Here is an 18,978-nt window from a genome sequence, read left to right as displayed (position 1 = left end):
CTTCCAGCATATATAAATACATAGCAAAACATCAAACATTGAAAACTTCCCTAAACAGGGCTGCCTTCAGATGTCTTCTAAAAGTCAGATAGTTGTTTATTTCCTTGACATCTGATGGGAGGGTATTCCACAGGGTGGGTGCCACTACCGAGGAGGCCCTCTGCCTCGTTCCCTGTAGCTTCATTTCTCTCAGTAAGGGAACCACCAGAAAGCCCTCGGAGCTGGACCTCAGTGTCTGGGCTGAACGATAGGGGTGGAGACGCTCCTACAGGTATGTTGAGCCGAGGCCATTTAGAGCTTTAAAGGTCAGCACCAACACTTTGAATTGTGCTCAGAAACGTACTGGGAGCAAATGTAGATCTTTCAGGACCAGTGTTACATGGTCTCAGTCACCCGTCTAGCCGCCACACTCTGGATTAATTGTGAACTGCCTTGAAAACCAAAGATTGAAAATTAGGATCAAATATTTCAGATAATCAAATAGTAATGAATAATCTCAGTCCGCTATGTTTCCCCAAGATTTCAGAAACATGTAACACATAATATATCAGCTAGAAAAAAATGTGCACTTCCTGCTTTCTGTAGATTGGAGTTGAATGGAAAACTTACTTTATACTTGTGTGTGTGTGTGCTTTTATGCTTTTTGATTTACTCTCATAAGAAAGCCAGTGTCTTTTAGTGGTCACAGCATTTAGTAAGAGTGATAGAGAACATCAAGCATTAAGGAAGTTATATTAAATGAGCAAGGAGTCTTACAGCGAGGATTTCCCCCGCAAATCACTGAAGGAAGGCCATCTCCAGCCATAATTCATTTGATGTGTCTGGATTTTGGTACATCCTCCCCCTTCAGGATGCCTTGGGGAATATTACTTCAATCAGTGATCAGAGTCCATCTTTAAACAAGCTGTCTATTGTAAACATAATTGATCTGGATATTAAGGCTTCCCTTTGGTGAGCGTTAAGCTGAGTGCTTTGTCTGCCAGAGAACCACAGAGCACCCCTTTGTGTCCACTTTCCCGGCACATATATCTTAGCGCAGCTGATGGTGTCCATTTGTTACAAGACAACAGCTGTGTGGCTGTTACTGAATGAAGCTGCTATTGAATGGAGCTGCTGTTTTCAGGTAAAGACAGCTGGTCTTTCACCAGGTATGGAAACCACAGGCTATCCATATTCTCCAAGGTTGTAAAAGTGCCCCGACCTTTCTTCTGTAAAAGTGATTTGGCGTCATTTCAAGGAAGGAAATCTGTTGCAGGCTAGCACAGCACTTTAAGCGAGGGGAAGCATATATAGGTTTCTTACTCAGGGCCAAACTACACATGAGTTAAATGCATATTTGCACAGGATTTATTTATTTTTTAAATTCAAATTCACAGCATCAGCTCTGAGGCAGGTATTATGGCAAGTACAGCAGACATGGAATAAATTTAACTGCTGTGGGAATCCCTGCTCTGAAGCTCGTATTTGCTTAGGGATGAAATTCCACACGGCACGTTAAATGCAAGAATGCCTTTTAACGCCATATCTTTAGTTTTAACTCACAAAGAAGCTCATGGATGTATCATAAAGGAGCACTAAGTTTCAATATAGTCTTCATAATAAAGCAGAACGCAAATTATGAGCATGAGTTTAGTGGTAGTCAGTTTGTGGGAGTAGGTGAGTGAGTTGCACCCTAAAGAGCCATCAGTGAAACACAGAGGTTTTTACACTTCATTTGAAAGGATATTATGGTTGTTTATTCGGATTACTTTTGTCACAGCCCACCCCAGAAATTAATTCTAACCATACCCGTGTAACAGGAAATTTTCCACAATACGAAAGGAATGTTTTTAATTATTTAAGATACGAAATAAATAGAAGTCTGATTTACTATTACATAGGTAATATAATATTACAGTGTGTGTTCCTGTATCCCCACCCACTCCAATGCATGCATTTTCATTTTATTTTTAAAGCCCTCTGTGTGAAATCCTTTTATAATGTGTCTGTAAGAGTATTTTGCTGCATTGGATTCTTGGTGTCATATTTAACTCCAAATGTTTTATTCCTTTCATGCCTTGGTCACAGCTGTCATCCTATGTCTGGAGAATGTTCCTGCAAGCCAGGCCGGTCTGGACTCTACTGTAATGAGACATGTTCCCCGGGATTCTATGGAGAATCTTGTCAACAGATCTGCAGTTGCCAAAATGGTGCTGACTGTGACAGTGTGACTGGAAAATGCATCTGTGCCCCAGGATTTAAGGTACACGATTTCGATTGTCATTGACTATTCCTCATTGGCTGTCTCAGCAGCTATCAGTCCTTTGGACACAGTGACTGCATTTTCCTGACGCTTCCTACTTGATAATTTTTATGTATTATGTGATCTGTCAAATGTCATAAAGGCCACTTCTGAGAATCTAGTGGAAGTCTAATGTCCATTTCCACATTAATTGCCTTCAGAAAAAAAAAATCTGTTTACAACCTCATTAACCCGAAAAATGCTTGGATGAAAGAAATTTGGGGTACAGGTCTTTCTTGCCATTTTCATGTGTGAATCATGGGGGAACAGAAGAACATAAAGGGTGCCAGCGTGTCACACCACACCCATCAGTGTGAATGAAATTTAGTGTGCCACGGTTCTATATTTATTTTAAAAAGCAACAGTTCAGTAGTGCAACAGTGGAAAGGGAATATTAGAAATCAAGACAGAAGCAGTAGTATTGTAGCCAGGAAAACTAACACAATATCCACCACTTCTGAATGTGTCCACTGAGTTGCTTATAGTGATAACTAATAAAATGTAGCTGAACCAATTGCCTTAAAAAAAAAAACTGAATTAAAAAATGTATGTCGGGAGGGGGATAGATCACACCTACAGTTTATGGAATTCAATAAAGCAATCTGTTAGAATCTCCTCACCCGTATTTGAGAATAAGAAAAATGGAATGCTGCTAATCCGTTTGCCCTCCTTGGGCGGGCGGCTTTGCGGGCAGGCACCGCGTCTCCCCTGTGAATCGGCCTATTCCCAGCCGGATCGTACTCCTGCCTCCGAATTGGCCAGTGGTGACAGGACTCTAGGGGGCGTTCACCTGGGTGCGGTGCCAACTGACCAGTATCAACACTTGGCCCCGCGCCCAGGAGAAGGATAAATACTGTATTTTTCGCTCTATAGGACGCACTTTTTCCCCTCCAAAAATGAAGGGGAAATGTGTGTGCATCCTATGGAGCGAATGCAGGCTCCTTGGCTTCAGCGATAGCAATGAGAAGCCTCCGAAGCACAGAGGGAGCGCTCCCACCGCGCTCCGGAGGCTTCGCGTTGCTTTCGCTGAAGCCTGGAGAGCTCTCCAGGCTTTAGGCAGCTATCCGCAAGCCTTCGGAGTGCAGCAGGAGTTCCCCCCGCACTCCAAAGGTTTGCAGATTGCAGCCTGAAGCCCGGGGAGCGCAGCGCCAACTCCCGCTGTGCTCCCTGGACTTCAGGCAGCTATCTGCAAGCTCCTGGACCTGTTCTGGGGGCTGGGGTTGGGGAAAGCTCGGGCTTCCCCCACCCCAGCCCCACGGCTAAAAACGAAGCCAAGACAGCAAGCGGGATCCTGCCTCCTGGCTGGAGAGAGATTTTTTTTCTTTATTCCCCCCCCCCTTAAAAACTAGGTGCGCCCTATAGTCCAGTGCACCCTATGGAGTGAAAAATACGGTACCTGGCTGGCAGGGCCTGTGGAAAAGAAGCAGGGGAAACTATGGGAAGTTCTGATCCAGGGATTTAAGTGACAGCATGTAATTCTCATTATAAATTGAATTATTGGTGTAAACCTGACATCTAATGTAGCAACCAATCACCTGTGTTTATATAAAAATGCAACGCTCACAATACAATCTTAAAAGCAATGATACTTTTTCTCGCTGTTCTTCTTTTCCACCTATTTCTACTTACGTTGTATGCCTTTAGTTGTCTCTGCTTATAGTAGAAGTAACAGGAATAAGGGTGAAATTGTGAAATGATGCATTATCTTTCATGCCAGCTAATATGAAATTAGTATCTTTTATTAAGGATGATGTGGCAGTCTAGCAGGTTTGGCTTCCGCTATTAAATTTGCTTTGTGTCAAAAAGAAATAGCAGCAACTGGATGTATAAACTAAGCGCCTTAGCTAGCTTGCCAGAGCTTAAGTAGGGGGACATAACACTCAGATGTGCATATGAATTTCCATGAAATTGAAAGCAGTAGACACCATGTGCACGTGAGTGCACATTATTCTGTGCATCAAATTTTCACCTGCAGTTCCTAAGAGCTAGGGCATCTGAGACACTCTGCAGAGTTTCTGCATATCATGACAGAAAAGAGGAAAACACTGTGGAAATGCAAATTTTACACATTCTTATTTATTGTAGATTATGCACTTCCTAATATTTGCACAATTTCAGAGTGAGCAAATGGATATCTAGAATGCACTAAGAGACTTTCATATATTATATTTTTCCTGCCTGGGGATAATCTCAGTAAGAAAATATGTTTATGTTGCATGTTTGTTTGTTTGCTATGAATATGCTATGTGCAAGCAGTCAGTAGGTGCAGATTATCTCTTGCACAGAGATGTAGGACAATGCATATGAAGGTATATGCTCTGCTTTAAAATTCAATGATGGCAATTATTCATTCAGAGACTGCTTGTGTAGTCATTGAAATCAAAAGGCCAACAACTTTCCTTTCAATAGCAATATGGCTTTTCTTTTTGTCAACCATGTTTTAGGGTTCTGATTGCTCTATTCCTTGCCTTCTGGGAACATATGGAGCAAAATGTTCCTCAACATGCAACTGCAAAAATGAGGCCATCTGTTCCCCTGTGGATGGTTCTTGTGCCTGCAAAGCAGGTATGATAAATAATGTACTACTTGTAATACGGAAGTCATATGAAACATTAATTCATTTTTTTAAGGCAAGAAGTGGGAGATGGATCACTTACTAACTTACTAACTGGATGTTAAGGCAAACGGCTGCTGAGATCTTCTAATGTTACCAGAGGTGTTAAATATAAGCAAAACTGCAAAATGAAAAAGAAAGAATGGAATCCCCCTCCGCTCTTCTGTGGTTTCTAAGCACTGCTCATGCAACCAAGCTCTTATCAAAATCTCAGCAAATTTGATCCTACTATTCTGCAGTCCTGAGGAGTTGAGACAATCAAACGGAGCACAAATACATGATTTTCAAATAATGTTTGGGGATGCTAGCATCATCTCAGAAAGGACCTAAATGTCCAACATAACAAATAAGCAAATGGAAAAGAGCTATAAGATAACAATTGTAACCAGCCCTTGACTATAGGAAATGCATTTTTATTTATTGTGTTAAGTGCACAGTGGCCTGCGTCAACAAAATGCCTTTCCTAAACATCTAATTATGCAGCTAGGGACTCTGGTCATGAGACAAATTCATCGCAGAACATGTGTTGTGAACAACATATTGATTAGATTCAGCACAGAGTTATTTTTCTTCCCCTTGCTGTAAGTGAAGTATAAAATTAGGAATCCTGTTTGTGTCACTACTGATTACACAGAATTGCATTTATTTATAATTTTAACTAGAAGGGGCATCTCCACCACATTTCCTATGATTTTATGGACCAAAATGTTCACAAGTATCAGCTTAAAACTAATTGTTCTTGGACAGCTCGGATCTTTTTTAAGGAAGGCTCATTTCCCTTCAGCTCTTACATATTTGTATCTTACTCTCACATACAGTATTTAGAGAAAGGTAGTGATAATCCCTACTGGATAATTTCTAACATCTATCCCAAGACAAATGGTGTTGTTGTTGTTGTTTTAAAAAAGCTGTGTGTTATGCTAAAATTCTCAGTCAAAACTGTATCTTCACATCAAAAGTCAATCTGGCCCTCAGGACTCTCCCTAAACCGGCCTGAACCTGCCATGTTACTGCATAGTGACCTTGCCAGCAGTTCACTTTTGATAGTAGCAAAGCTCAGCTCCTATCCATGTCCATTTGGCATCTTAATGTTCCTAAAATGTGAGCCAGCCCTCCCCCCGGGCTGGATAGGTGTGTAGGTGTCTGATTTTGCATGACTAGAAAGTAACCTATTGTACAAAGTCACATTTATTGCTCTGCCTGCTTTTGCCTCTCAGACCTGCAGTCCCCAGACATGTAGTTCCCAGAAAGATGTCCATAAGGGAATTTGGCCCTCCCTTATCTATAGGCCAGAACATTGCATTACAGGTAAATTAAAATGGTGGGAGACCACCATGGATAGGCGTTCAGCTTCGCTCTGATTCAGTTATGGCACTGCTGCCCACCATCCACTAAAATCCCACCCAGGAAGTCTGCAGGCAGGGTGGTGAGTGGCACTGTTGGTGCCACTGCAAAGACAGCAGAATATAAGAAGAAGGGGGAAATGACAGTTGTGGCCATCTTTCAGAAAGGGAGCCCATTGATTGCACGGCACTAAGCATCCCCTGAAATCTGACATTGATTGTTGGAAGAAATAGGCAGGAAGAATTTGAAAATTAGAACTCTCTACTGAAAAGAGCTGTTTTGTTTACATTGTGGTAGGTTGGCATGGAGTTGACTGTTCTATAAACTGCCCTAGTGGGACGTGGGGTCTTGGCTGCAATTTAACATGCCAGTGCCTTAACGGAGGCGCATGCAATACTCTGGATGGAACTTGCACCTGTGCTCCAGGATGGAGAGGAGAAAAATGTGAATACCCTTGCCAGGTAATTAAACACATTCCACTAAAAGGTGGGGTTTGTGAGTTTCAATATTCATAGAAATGTTTAAACTGTCCTGCTAAATCTAAGATGTTACACTGTTTAAAGGGTTGTGTGGAGTGCTAGGGGAGGGGTAATACCTCTGGTGGGAGACATATTGTCTTCCTTCTGGGGTAGTTTTGTCCACCTTTGGTCCCCACCCTGCACTCCGCTATCACCTGTGGTTCCTAAAAGCTGTCAGCATGCAACAGAGGCCGCACCCTGGGAAACAGCTTTGACTGGCCAGCTAAACCAGGTGAGAGTAGCCGATGGGTCTTAAACCTTCAGTGAGTTAAGGATTTTCCCTGCATGCAAAGACAGGCTCCAGCAGATTGAGGTCAAGTGGTCAAGAAGGTGGTATCTGCTTGTCCTGTAGAGGGAAGTGAGGGGCAGATGGGGCTCATCAACCTGGAAAGGTAGCCCATCTAGGAGAAGGAAAAGTCTGATCCTGAACCTAAAACTGCCTTGTAGGGTATCTTCAGGTAAACAAAAGGTTAAGGAGTAAACTCTACACAAATCTGGAGTGGAGTCCCTAAAATGGTCAAATGGCGGCTTGTATGCTCCCTTCTGGCTCCTCCTGCAGCAACCTCCTGGTGACAAACGTATTGCTCTGTTTCCCTTTAGACCACATCAGTAAGGCCAAGAGTGGTTGTCTTGACAGCCGAGGACTTCTATACACACTCCATCTAGTGTGGGCAAACTGGTTGCACTCCCCTAAGTCGGCCTCTGAATTATAGCTGTACTTAACGACAGTTAATCTTTGGTGGCAAAGATAAACTTGTAGCTAGATAATCCAGTCAACATCTTAAAGGTAAAGGGACCCCTGATCATTAGGTCCAGTCATGACCGACTCTGGGGTTGCGGCACTCATCTCGCTTTATTGGCCGAGGGAGCCGGCGTACAGCTTCCGGGTCATGTGGCCAGCATGACTAAACCGCTTCTGGCGAACCAGAGCAGCGCACGGAAACGCCGTTTACCTTCCCGCTGGAGCAGTACCTATTTATCTACTTGCACTTTGATGTGCTTTCAAACTGCTAGGTTGGCAGGAGCAGGAACCAAGCAACGGGAGCTCACCCCATTGCAGGGATTCGAACCGCCAACCTTCTGATCGGCAGGTCCTAGGCTCTGTGGTTTAACCCACAGCACCACCCGTGTCCCAGTCAACATCTTACACCTCTTTTAATTTCTTTTAAATCTAGCCATGGTGTTAGTGTGCGTTTATATGAATGAGAGAGTGATTGGATCAGGACCCCATGCTGTTTCCCCTGATCAAAATCCCCCCTTCCGAGCTGCTTTAAGGCCCGTTAGGGAAAAACATAAGAACATAGGAAGCTCTCTTATGCTGAGGCAGACCATTGCTCCATCTAGCTCGGTAATGTCAGTGCTGACTAGCACCATCTCTCCGTGGTTTCATACAGTGGACATTCCCAACCCCACCTGGAGAGTCTGAGGATTGAGCCTTATACCTTCTGCATCCAAAGCAATTGCTCTGCCACTGAGTGATGTCCTTTCCCTGTACAAATACATGGAAAGCAGCCAGGAATTGCTTTTTATCCCATCACTTGGAGCCCAGAAATTTGAAGCTCTAAACCATTTGCATCTAAAATTTACTGTTTACATTTAGCATTAAATAGTCTTTTTTTTTTTTTTACAGGATGGCACATATGGGTTGGACTGTTCAGAGCGCTGTGACTGCAGCCATGCAGATGGCTGTCATCCCACTACTGGCTATTGTCGCTGCCTCCCAGGATGGTCAGGTACATTTGAAATGAATGGGGCAATAGTACAGCAGCATCCAAAGTATGGTAGGGTTTTACCATTGTTCTCTAAATCAGGGGTGGGGAACCTTTAGCTTTCCAGGTGTTGCTGAATGGCATCTCCCAGCATCCCTGTCCATTGACCATGTTTGCTGGGGCTGATGGGAGTTGTAGTCTAGAGCATCTGGAGGACCAAAGGTTACCCAACCGTGCTGTAAAAGATCTAGATCAGTTTATTCATTGGACAACAACTATTGCTTGTACATAACAAGTATAAGAACCAAATGACACCAAATGTTGGAAATGGTTTGAAACCAGCACACTTAACCAGGACAGTTATATTTGCGGGGGAAATAGAGTCATGGGTCTCTGATCCAAAATAGGTTTCCCATCTTGATCAGGGGCTCACGCCAGTTTTTAAAATGAAAAATTGCCACCTCCCTGTTTGCCCCAAAAGTAAAACAGTATCTTAGGGGGCAAAATGAAACCAGGAGGGAGTGACTTTCAGTACAAAAGGGGTACTTTCTCTCTCCTTTGCCTCTTTCAAGTAAGGTAGCTGTAGGACAGACTGCATCTGCTGAGAACCTGGATAGGCGATCACCTGGGGATTCTATGTATGCCACTATTGAGTTACATGAGGAAAGAAAACCATGATATAAATGTACTAAATATACATAAATAATCCTGTTCATGGAGCACAAGGATTCTACTCCTTTTCTGTAATGGCAGATATTCCAGGAACTGAATGTTACGGGAAGATCACTTCCTGGTGAGTTGGTGGCTGGCACTAACTGTTTCCCTCTACAGCAGTGGTGGGGCTATTATAATGGTCCACTCTTAGAGGTTGATAGAATCTGATGGGAGTCTCTGAGACCCGTCAATGAGTTTTCCCTTGGCATGGTTCCTGTCAGGAGCCATGAGACAGTTTAGTAGTGAGAACTGATGAGCAAGGCAGGACCAAAGAACAGCTGGGAATACTGGAAGACACCATTGCTCAGGAAGACCTACTTACCTTAGCAAGACTCAGCTAGAAAAGGAAGTCCTTTATACTCCTTCCTGCCCACTGCCCAGAAAGATCCACTTTGGATGGGCATAGTTAGCCCAGAAGGGTTTTCACTGAGAAGACGGCTGGCTGCAGTTCACTGGCTCTTGACATGGGGCATCCATTCAGCTCTCTGATTTACCAAGAACTTAGGGGCAATTAAGCAGATAGGGATATGGCTTGAATGCAAGTAATAGAAAATGTGGTGTGAACCTACCTGGACCCTGAGATTATCCTCTGAAGCCCTTCTTTGTGTTCACGAGAGGTCCAGAGGGTGGCAACGTGAGAATGGGCCTTCTCTGCAGTGGCTCCCCATCTGTGGAATGCTCTCCCCAGGGAAGTTCACCTGGTGCCTTCATTATACACCTTTAGGTGCTAGGCAGAAATCTTCCTCTTTAACCAGGCCTTTAGCTAATTGATATCCGATGCCCTTCTATATGTGTTGTGGGAAGGAGGATTATTAGGTTGCTTCTGTTTTTATTTTTATGATGCATTTTGTGTTTTTTATATTGTAATTTTATCCTGTGAACCACTCTTAGATTTACGGGTATAGGGCGGTATGCAAATTTTAATAATATCTCATCTTTGAATCTCTCTGGTCCTAGTCATATGCTCTAAATTGGATGAGGAACATGTGGCTCTCCAGATGTCACACTACAGCTTCCATAATCCCTTACCACTGTTGGCTGGGACTATGGTAAAGGAAGCCCAACAACAATTGGCAAGCCACAAGTTCCCCATCTCTGTCCTGACGGCGTACACCAGGCTTGGCTCTCAGCAAGCCGGTGTGGATTTGTGGGTTGGGATTTTATGTCCTCATTGAACAATTCCACCTCTTCCAAAAGCAGCCACGTTGATGTCGTGCTTCAAAGTATGCCTGTAAGATCAGCAAATCTGGCTCTGTTTGACAAGGATTTTCCATTAAACCGTTATGAAAAGCACAGGTTTTTGTGGAAAGAGTTGAAGCATTTTACAGGTCATGGCACATTATTTTTTGCTGTGCTGTGACATTTTGTGGAAAATGTCAGGGCTTGCTGATAACTTTGGTGCAAGAGCACTTAAAAACTTATGTTAGGTCTCCAGTTATGAAGTTTTACTAGTGTACTATGAGGCATTATAAACACTGGTAGCATAGCAGACTGTAATACTGATTTATGGATTAGTCCTGTCTGTTTTAAGGCAGCAAATTGGACTGTGGACTCTGTGTTTGTCTACTGTAAGATTTTTGTTTTTGTTTATCACATCACTGTTTTGCATCCTGATTGAGAGACCTGATAAAAGCATGTGCCCTTACCACTAGTGCTGAAGTAGATACACAGCAGCAAGCTGCTGGACCACCAATCCAATACTTAGCCCCCCCCCCCTCCAATTCATGTGCAAGCAGTGCACCTTTTTTCATGTTGTTTGTGTACAAGGTAGCTCTTCAACCCATTGCAACCCATTGCAAATTGAAGTAAAGGAATTGCAGTTTGCATTAATACAGCCTCTGAAATGATACAGGTTCTAAAATTAGCAACACGTGGACCTCTGACACACACTTTTTGTGTGAGTTTGTGCCTTTGTTTTGTTTTCAGTCGACACCATTCTTTCACCAGCGCTATTTAGGCCTCTCCCTCCGTACCATTCCATGCTCTCCTTGTGGCAGTTCCACTGAGTTTCTCTTTCTCTTAAAATATCCTTTCCAGCTGCCTCAGCTCCTTGCTTAAGTACACACTCACACTGCACTCTTTTTTTTTTTTTATGTGCCTGCGTTGTTCTGCTTGAGAATACTCTCCTGAAGTTTTTCTCTGAAGGATGCACCTGTGTTCCCTTGAGTGCCTGCCCTTACTTTAATAGGAAAATAGCTTTAAGGAGTTAGAAGAGGTGTTGAAACTTTTTGTAAAAGATTTTCTGAGACCTCAAACCAAGCATATTGACCTCAATAACTGTTTTATCAGGAAAATCGAGAGTTCTGTAGCACCTCAAAACTAATGGATTTATTATGACAGAAGACTTATGAAGTTGATTTCAACACATGCATTTATATATTTTCTTAGTCTTTATATTCTGCCTTTCTTCCATCATGAAGCCTAAGGCAATATACATATGTTTCCTCGGCATTTGCCCAAACCTAGACAGGCTTAGCTCCATCAAGGGAGATGGCCTCAGATCATACACTGAGTTCTACAGGTCTTTTCTTTCTTTCTATCTATCTATCTATCTATCTATCTATCTATCTATCTATCTATCATCTATCTATCTATATCCATCTATCTCTGCAGCAGATGAACATGGCTACACCTTCGGATGTGTTAATCAGGAGTTAGAGCACTATGAAACAGTTCCTGTGAGCATATAGCAGAAAATACCAAATATCGCTCACAATAAAAACATTCTGGGGATAAATTAATGGGGGTAACTATAGTTTTCAGTGTAGGGCTTTCTTTGCTTTGCTGTATTAGCATCTTCATACATAGTGTTGCTTGAAAATTTTAAAAAACAAAAAAGTGTGAAAATCAGTGGTTAAAATCAGTGCAGTTTTGAAATGTTCAGTCCATAGTTTTGATTCAAAATAGCATCCAGTTGTATCCAAACATAGATGAAAAACCTGCTCCTTGATCCCAAGAACTACCATGCAAAATTTGGTTATGGAATCATAAGAAATGTCAAAATGCATAGTGAACAAACAGCGTTTCAAAGTATGTAGTGGTAATCAGCGGTGCTAACTTGAATGGAATATTGGGGGGTAGGTAAGATAATCAATCACAGGACACGGCGCATGCACACCATTTGAATGGCAATGCCCATCAACTTTTGGAGGGGCAGCCCCCTCAAATATTTTATTGGGGGAGTCAGCCCCTAGGGACCTCAGCCCCTAGGAGCTGGCCCCTATGGTGGAAATGTTGGTTTTGAAGAGACCTTTATTGTGGCTTTTCAATATGAGAAATTTCTCCTGATATTCAATCCACTAGCTGTCGGTGTGAACTAGTTACTGGGTCTGCAACAGCAATGGAGGTGTGGAGAGTTGAGTCCCAGTGTTGGGATAGGTTCTCCTTTGGGGTCAGTGTCGTTGGCCTGGATGTTATGTTCCACAGTCTCAGTGCAGTACATCACACTGTTGCATTACTAAAAGTATTTCACAACACGATCCTATATTTACCAGCTCATAAGTCAACCCCACTGAGTTCAATGACACTTCCTTCCTTGTAGGTGTGTGTATAATTAAAGTCTTAATATATATAACATTATAACAACATAGATGTTACCACTCAAAGGATTATTTACTTCTTTCACACAATTACAGATGCTGCAGGAATGCTAATTTAGATGTGAAACACTTGGCATAGTCCTTTGAGCATTAAATGCATGAGGATTTCTTCAGAGCTGCTTAGCTGAAGTTTATCATGACCATTTAGCTATTGCCTAGCAACTTGCAAAGGCCGTCAAAGAGTTCTTTGTCCATTATCCTGGCAAAAACTTTTCCTTACCAATCTGCTTATCAAGAATGAAATTTGCGTACCAACTTATTCATAATTCTTTTGTTTCATAGGGCACATTTTAAACGTTCAGAGCTTCCTGGATACATTATTCATATTGATTTTAGTTAAAATTGTGTCGGAAGACTTGCATGCAAATTACCCACACAGCTCTGTTGTCTGCAGTCTTAAATCATTCAAAAAAATAAGGCAGAGCTGTTTGCTGACATTTGTTATTCAAAATCTGAGCATGCACATGTCTGCTGCAGATACAAATTCTCTTAGAATTTTTCTGTGTGAGCTATACAGAGATAAAATAAATATAATAGATTAATGTTTATGGGCAAGAACCTAAACTCATGAGAAAAATCAGGTTAGCTGTATATGTGCATATACACACAGGTTTTCTCTCAGTCGGACTGATAAGCTGTGACAGCCAACACCTACACTATACATTTAAAACACATTTCTACCCCTTTCACAGTCATGGCTTTCGTCAAAGAATCCTGAGAACTGTAGTTCAACCCTCATAGAGCTACAGTTCCCAGCACCCTTAAAAGACTTAAATTCCCATGATTCTTTGGGGAAAGTGATGTGGTTCAAATGTGCTTTTAAGTGTATTGTGTGAATGTAAATGAGTCTTAGACTCTTACATGTGTGGCCACAAGGAGTTGATAAGCTTTCATTTCTGTCTGTAACTAACCACAGCTTGTTGTAATGTCTGAACTTGTCTTAAGTTGGCTTACCAAAGCACAACAACTTCCATTGGTAATTTATGAAGCTTGCTTGTTTAGATATTTCTTTAATGGCAACACAAAAATAACAATAAAATACTTTGTTATATACAATGGAACCTCAGTTTTCGAGTTTCTCGGAAGCTTAATGATTCAGAACCTGAACGCCGAAAACCCGGAAGTGAATGCTTCCGTTTTCAAGAGTGCCTTGGAAGTCGAACGACTTCTGAGGTGCTTTTCTCCACTGAAATTGCCTACCACCTATTGCGCCTCGGTTGTCGAACATTTCAGAAGTCAATCTGTCTTCCGGAACGGATTATGTTCGACAACTGAGGTTCCACTGTACTCCGATCACAGAGTATGTACATTGCTTCAACTGGTCTTTCAGTATTGCATTTTCTGTATATTTATATATGACTTCTGTAATCTTTGAGCATTCAAACTTAGCTTAGATAAGCCCTCCAAAATTAATTCTGAGAATTAAGGGGCTTTAGCTCCCCAGGGTTAGAATTACTAAAAGAAAGAAAAGACAGCCACTCTTCATGAAAAGTATCCTGGTACATAAGGATAAAATCATTCATTTCCTAATAGTGGCTTGTGTGGAAATTTCATACTACTGTAAGAATAAGGATTTTGCACTAAGATGATGGCAGTTAGCACTGGCTGATGAACTCACACAGTACTGTAGGCTTATTATGGCAGGGGCACTTTTAAGCTTACTTGCTTCTGCAAACAGTAGTTAAAATAAACCACAGTTTAGGGTTTGGATGTAACACAAAACCGTGATTAATAAAAATGGAAGCATAGATGTCCATACTTCTCATGGTTGTGCCAGAAGGGGAAGAGGGGGGTGTAAAAGCTGTTTGGAATCACATGCAAATGCAGCCATGAACTTAAACCAGATGAAATTGGGCTGAGCATGTCTGTCTTATAATATGTTTAAACATATGTCCTTTGAACCATTTTTACTTAAAATTCATTAAAATATGCCACATTGACCACCCAGAACTCTTTCAGTTCACCTTACTAATGTGCAACTTAACACATGGCCATTGGAGAAGTCAGGTGGAAACCAGTAAAAAGGCAAGTGAGGGCTATATACTAGTTTTTCTTTACTGGGTTCTACTGGACCCATATTTTTTGCTCAGCCGTTTTTACTTGTCTCCTCCAAGCATATGCACATGAATTCCTACATCTGAGCCTGTATTTTAGAACTTTGCAGCATGATCATGTTGTTTTTTCAGGTGCTGCGTTCATGCAGCTTTCAGTGGCATATAAGGGCCCTCGGTATCTTTCACTTAGGAATCTCATTCAGATGCAAATCTAGGTGCCTCTGTTTAGGTTACAAGTTGAAAAAGGTTGTTCTAAGCTGTTGAAAAATAAGGTACTTTGTGTCTTGATTCAGAAAACTCCCGTTAGCTAGGCAGACAAAAATCAGCTTGTAAAATGCTGATAGCATAACGAGTCTTCTGTGTCTTGGCAATCAGTTCAAATTCCATTCAAATTTGCGCATTCACTCAGGAAAAGTAGTCCCTTTATGGTTGTTCAGCATCCTGTGCAAAATTAGTTGTTGAGTTCTTGTCAAATTTCAGTGTGACGCATTTTCCACTACAGTTGCCTCTGTGGCAGCTTCTCTGACAGCCTGAAGTCAGCGTCAGGGTCAAAGTTGCAAAGGTTTTGACCTTCATTCACCTTTCTTCCATCGAACAGGAAACATTTCTCAGACAGGACACATCCCCTATAGAGCAGGTGGGTGGGACTGCTTATTGTACAGGCAGCCGCAGTAATGAATTGTCTTGCAGTCTTTCCCAGTTCTTCAGCAAACTGTGCAAAATAATTACTCTGGGGTGATTCAAATAAAGCTTCCTGTGCAAAAACTGGGGGGGGGGGGAGTCTGTTTTCCTGAGTTGCTCGTTTAAGAAGTCTAATAGCAAGTGGAGCTGAAGCACATTTTTCATGAAATACTTACAAAGCTAGTCATTCTTCTGGATTTAGTCCCCTTTTTCTTTAGCCGAATGATTCATTCAGTAGCTGTACGCTAATAATAAGTCAATTGATAATAGAAAGCACTGTAGACACAATAAGGTCTGAGAACTGCAGTGGATTCCGACTGGCATTTGACATGAAAGGAGACTTCTGAGAAGTAATAAAAAACAAAGAAATCAAGGGAGTTAGTTTTACTAACTGTAAAAGAGGGGTGAAAAAGACCTATGGTTCCTATGAGCCATTGTTGTGTTACTGTGGATCCAAAACTGGCCTCCACAGTCACTTACGGACTCACTGCTCAGACCGTGTTCGTGGAAGACAATCTTACTCGGCTACGAGTGGTCACCAAAGAAGAAGAATATGTGCTGGAGTTCTGCCCATGTTGTATAAACTTTTGCAAAAAGCAATGAGGCTAAACATTGAATGACCAAGGTCCTTAGCATTGCTAGCATTTTGAATCAGTCTTGTACTGCGCTTATTTCAGTTGAGCAGGAAACCTAGCAGTAATCAGATTACAAGTGCTTTTTTTCTGGGGGTACACAGGGGTACACATACCCCTAAACATTTTGTGAATCTTTGTACTTTTGTCCATTTACTGTTTTTATTTTCCCCGTTTTGAACTATAAAATGGTGATTTTCTTGAGTCAAAATGAGAGTACCCCTAAACCTTTGTTTTTAGAAAAAAGCACTGAATTTAGTACATAAGTGGGTTTCTTCAGTAGCTGTTGCCTTCAGATTTTCCTCATTCAAAACAGAAAAAGAATAATCTGAAACGAAACTCGGTTCCCCTCCCCCAATGGAATGACAGGGCCAGAAAAAGATAGGAAGAAAATGACTGGTTTTTTTCTGGATAAACAACAAATCTCCTTCTAGCTCAGTATCTGTTCCCATTCAGGATGGGGAATATCGGTCAATTTCCAGTCTGTGCCATTCCTGCATTAATTGCAGTTAATAATAATAATCCATGTGAAAATTCATATTTAAATATATACTTAAATACACAAAATATCTGTTTAAATGCTTATCTTACCATAATGTATGTATTTCTAAATATATCGGGTTGTATCCAACACAGTGCGAGCGGCGTTCCACTAATGCAATGACACTTCCTCCCCTCTCCCCTCACATAGTCCAAATCAGCTCTAGAGGATCCCCCCCAACCTTTCAGAGCAGCTTTGGGGGTACACAAGGGACTGCAGGAGAGAGAAGAGGAAAGTTCCACTGTATGAGTGGAAGTCTGTTGCACGAGTGGAATGGCGGAATTGCGTACAACACATATTATCTTAAAAACACACTATTTGAATGCATTCTGATAGGTTGCATAAGGCACTGCAGAATAAACAACGCCTTTGCATACTTCTTCCTTGCATCATTTTCCTTCTGATAGCTGTGCAGTTTTAGCAGCCTCGTGCTTGTGATACCTTTGATTTGAGAGTTTTCCTCCAGTGCGGTTCGTGACAGCTCTGTCTGCTTGTACACTTGTAGGCATGCATTGTGACAGTGTATGTACTGAAGGACACTGGGGTCCAAACTGTTCGCTGTCCTGTTACTGCAAAAATGGAGCATCATGTTCGCCAGACGAAGGGATCTGTGAATGCGCACCTGGCTACAGAGGCACCACTTGCCAAAGAAGTAAGCTTCTAAGTCTCTTGTTCTTCTATTTACTATGTCTGTGCTATAACACTGAATGGTAGTATTTTAAACTAGTAGTAGTATTGTAAGCTACTGAGGGACGGGGGTGGCGCTGTGGTCTAAACCACTGAGCCTCTTGGGCTTGCCAATCGGAAGGTTGCCAGTTCGAATCTGCACGATGGGGTGAGCTCCCGTTGCTCTGTCCCAGCCAACCTAGCAGTTTGAAATCATACCAGCACAAGTTCATAAATAGGTACCGCTGTTGCGGGAAGGTAAACAGTGTTTCCGTGCACTCTGGCTTCCACCATAGTGTTTCATTGCGCCAGAAGCGGTTTAGTCATGTTGGCCACATGACCCGGAAAGCTGTCTGCAGACAAATGCCATCTCCTTCAGCCTGAAAAGCGAGATGAGCGCCACACCCCATAGCCACCTTTGACTGAACTTAACTTTCCAGGAGTCCTTTACCTCTTTTTTACCTTATTGTAAATTGAACCCAGTGCTAAGTACTACGATTTTCTGTAATTAGCACAATATGCACTTCCACTGTTACTAATAAAAATTTGCTTTGGCAGTAATCTTGTTACAATTGTTTAATTTGTAATTTTGTATATTATCTATCCAACTACCCAACATCCAACAAGACTGGTGTCTGACGCTGTGAAAAATGCATATGGTCGCAGAAACTATTGCCAACCGCCTTTGTAAAATGGAGGGGGAGGGGGAATAAAAAAGTTAGGATTGTTCCAAACATTGTACCACCCACATAAAAGCTACTGGGAGAGAAACCTCTCTTTGATAGCAACCCCATGCTGGGGCTATAAACATTTCTAAGCTGTTTGCCATATGTTTCAACCATAGTTCTAGGTGGAATGCTCCTGGCAGCTGCTGGAACTAGCACAGCGACTTCCTGTACAATTTGGCTGATTCATGAGGAAGTGGTTTTTGGCATCTTTAGCGCAGATCCATAATATTTGGCTTTGTTTTAGTTGGAAGACAAGTAGGACAGATTCAGACACATTGAGAGAACGGTTATTTCTGGAAAAAAATGTGGAAGAGGGCTAAGGGAAAAACACCAAAAATACAACAAATTACATATACAAATCTTGATTTTTGCCAAGATAATTTACAACAGTGAAGGGAACCTTTGGCCTGCCCGTCAAGTCTACACATTTGGCCTGCAAGGCCATTTTGGCAAAGCCATACCCACCTGTCCTACTCCTGATGATAGGGGACACAGGTGGCACTGTGGTCTAAACCACTGAGCCTCTTGGGCTTGCTGATCAGAAGGTCAGCGGTTTGAATCCCCATAATGGGGTGAGCTCCCGTTGCGCTGTCCCAGCTCCTGCCAACCTAGCAGTTCAAAGCACACCAGTGCAAGTAGATAAATAGGTACCGCTGCAGCGGGAAGGTAAACGGCGTTTCCATGTGCTCTGGTTTCTGTCATGATGTTCTGTTGTGCCAGAAGCGGTTTAGTCATGCTGGTCACATGACCCAGAAAGCTGCCCTTGGAAAAACACCCGTTCCCTCGGCCTGAAAGCGAGATGAGCGCCGCAGCCCAATAGTCGCCTTTGACTGGACTTAACCATCCAGGGGTCCTTTACCTTTCCTCCTGGTGATGTTAGGTATAGAGAAGGTGAAG

The 18,978-nt window shown here is 42.3% G+C and overlaps 1 protein-coding gene across 2 annotated transcripts in view; it reads left to right on the top strand.

Annotated features, from left to right (window-relative positions):
* MEGF10 (multiple EGF like domains 10) overlaps positions 1 to 18,978 on the top strand; it is a 113,745-nt gene that overhangs the window by 74,848 nt on the left and 19,919 nt on the right. For both annotated transcript variants that reach the window (XM_081880350.1, XM_081880349.1), the window contains exons 10-14: positions 2,068 to 2,242; positions 4,726 to 4,846; positions 6,537 to 6,700; positions 8,388 to 8,490; positions 17,193 to 17,339. In XM_081880350.1, coding sequence (XP_081736476.1) covers positions 2,068 to 2,242; positions 4,726 to 4,846; positions 6,537 to 6,700; positions 8,388 to 8,490; positions 17,193 to 17,339 — 710 coding nt within the window. The remainder of the gene's footprint in view (positions 1 to 2,067; positions 2,243 to 4,725; positions 4,847 to 6,536; positions 6,701 to 8,387; positions 8,491 to 17,192; positions 17,340 to 18,978) is intronic.

This window comes from Podarcis erhardii (genome assembly GCF_964252035.2).
Source record: "Podarcis erhardii genome assembly, chromosome: 11".
Taxonomy (NCBI): domain Eukaryota; kingdom Metazoa; phylum Chordata; class Lepidosauria; order Squamata; family Lacertidae; genus Podarcis; species Podarcis erhardii.
The sequence above is the reverse complement of the archived record's forward strand: the minus strand, read 5'-3'. Positions and strand labels throughout refer to the sequence as shown.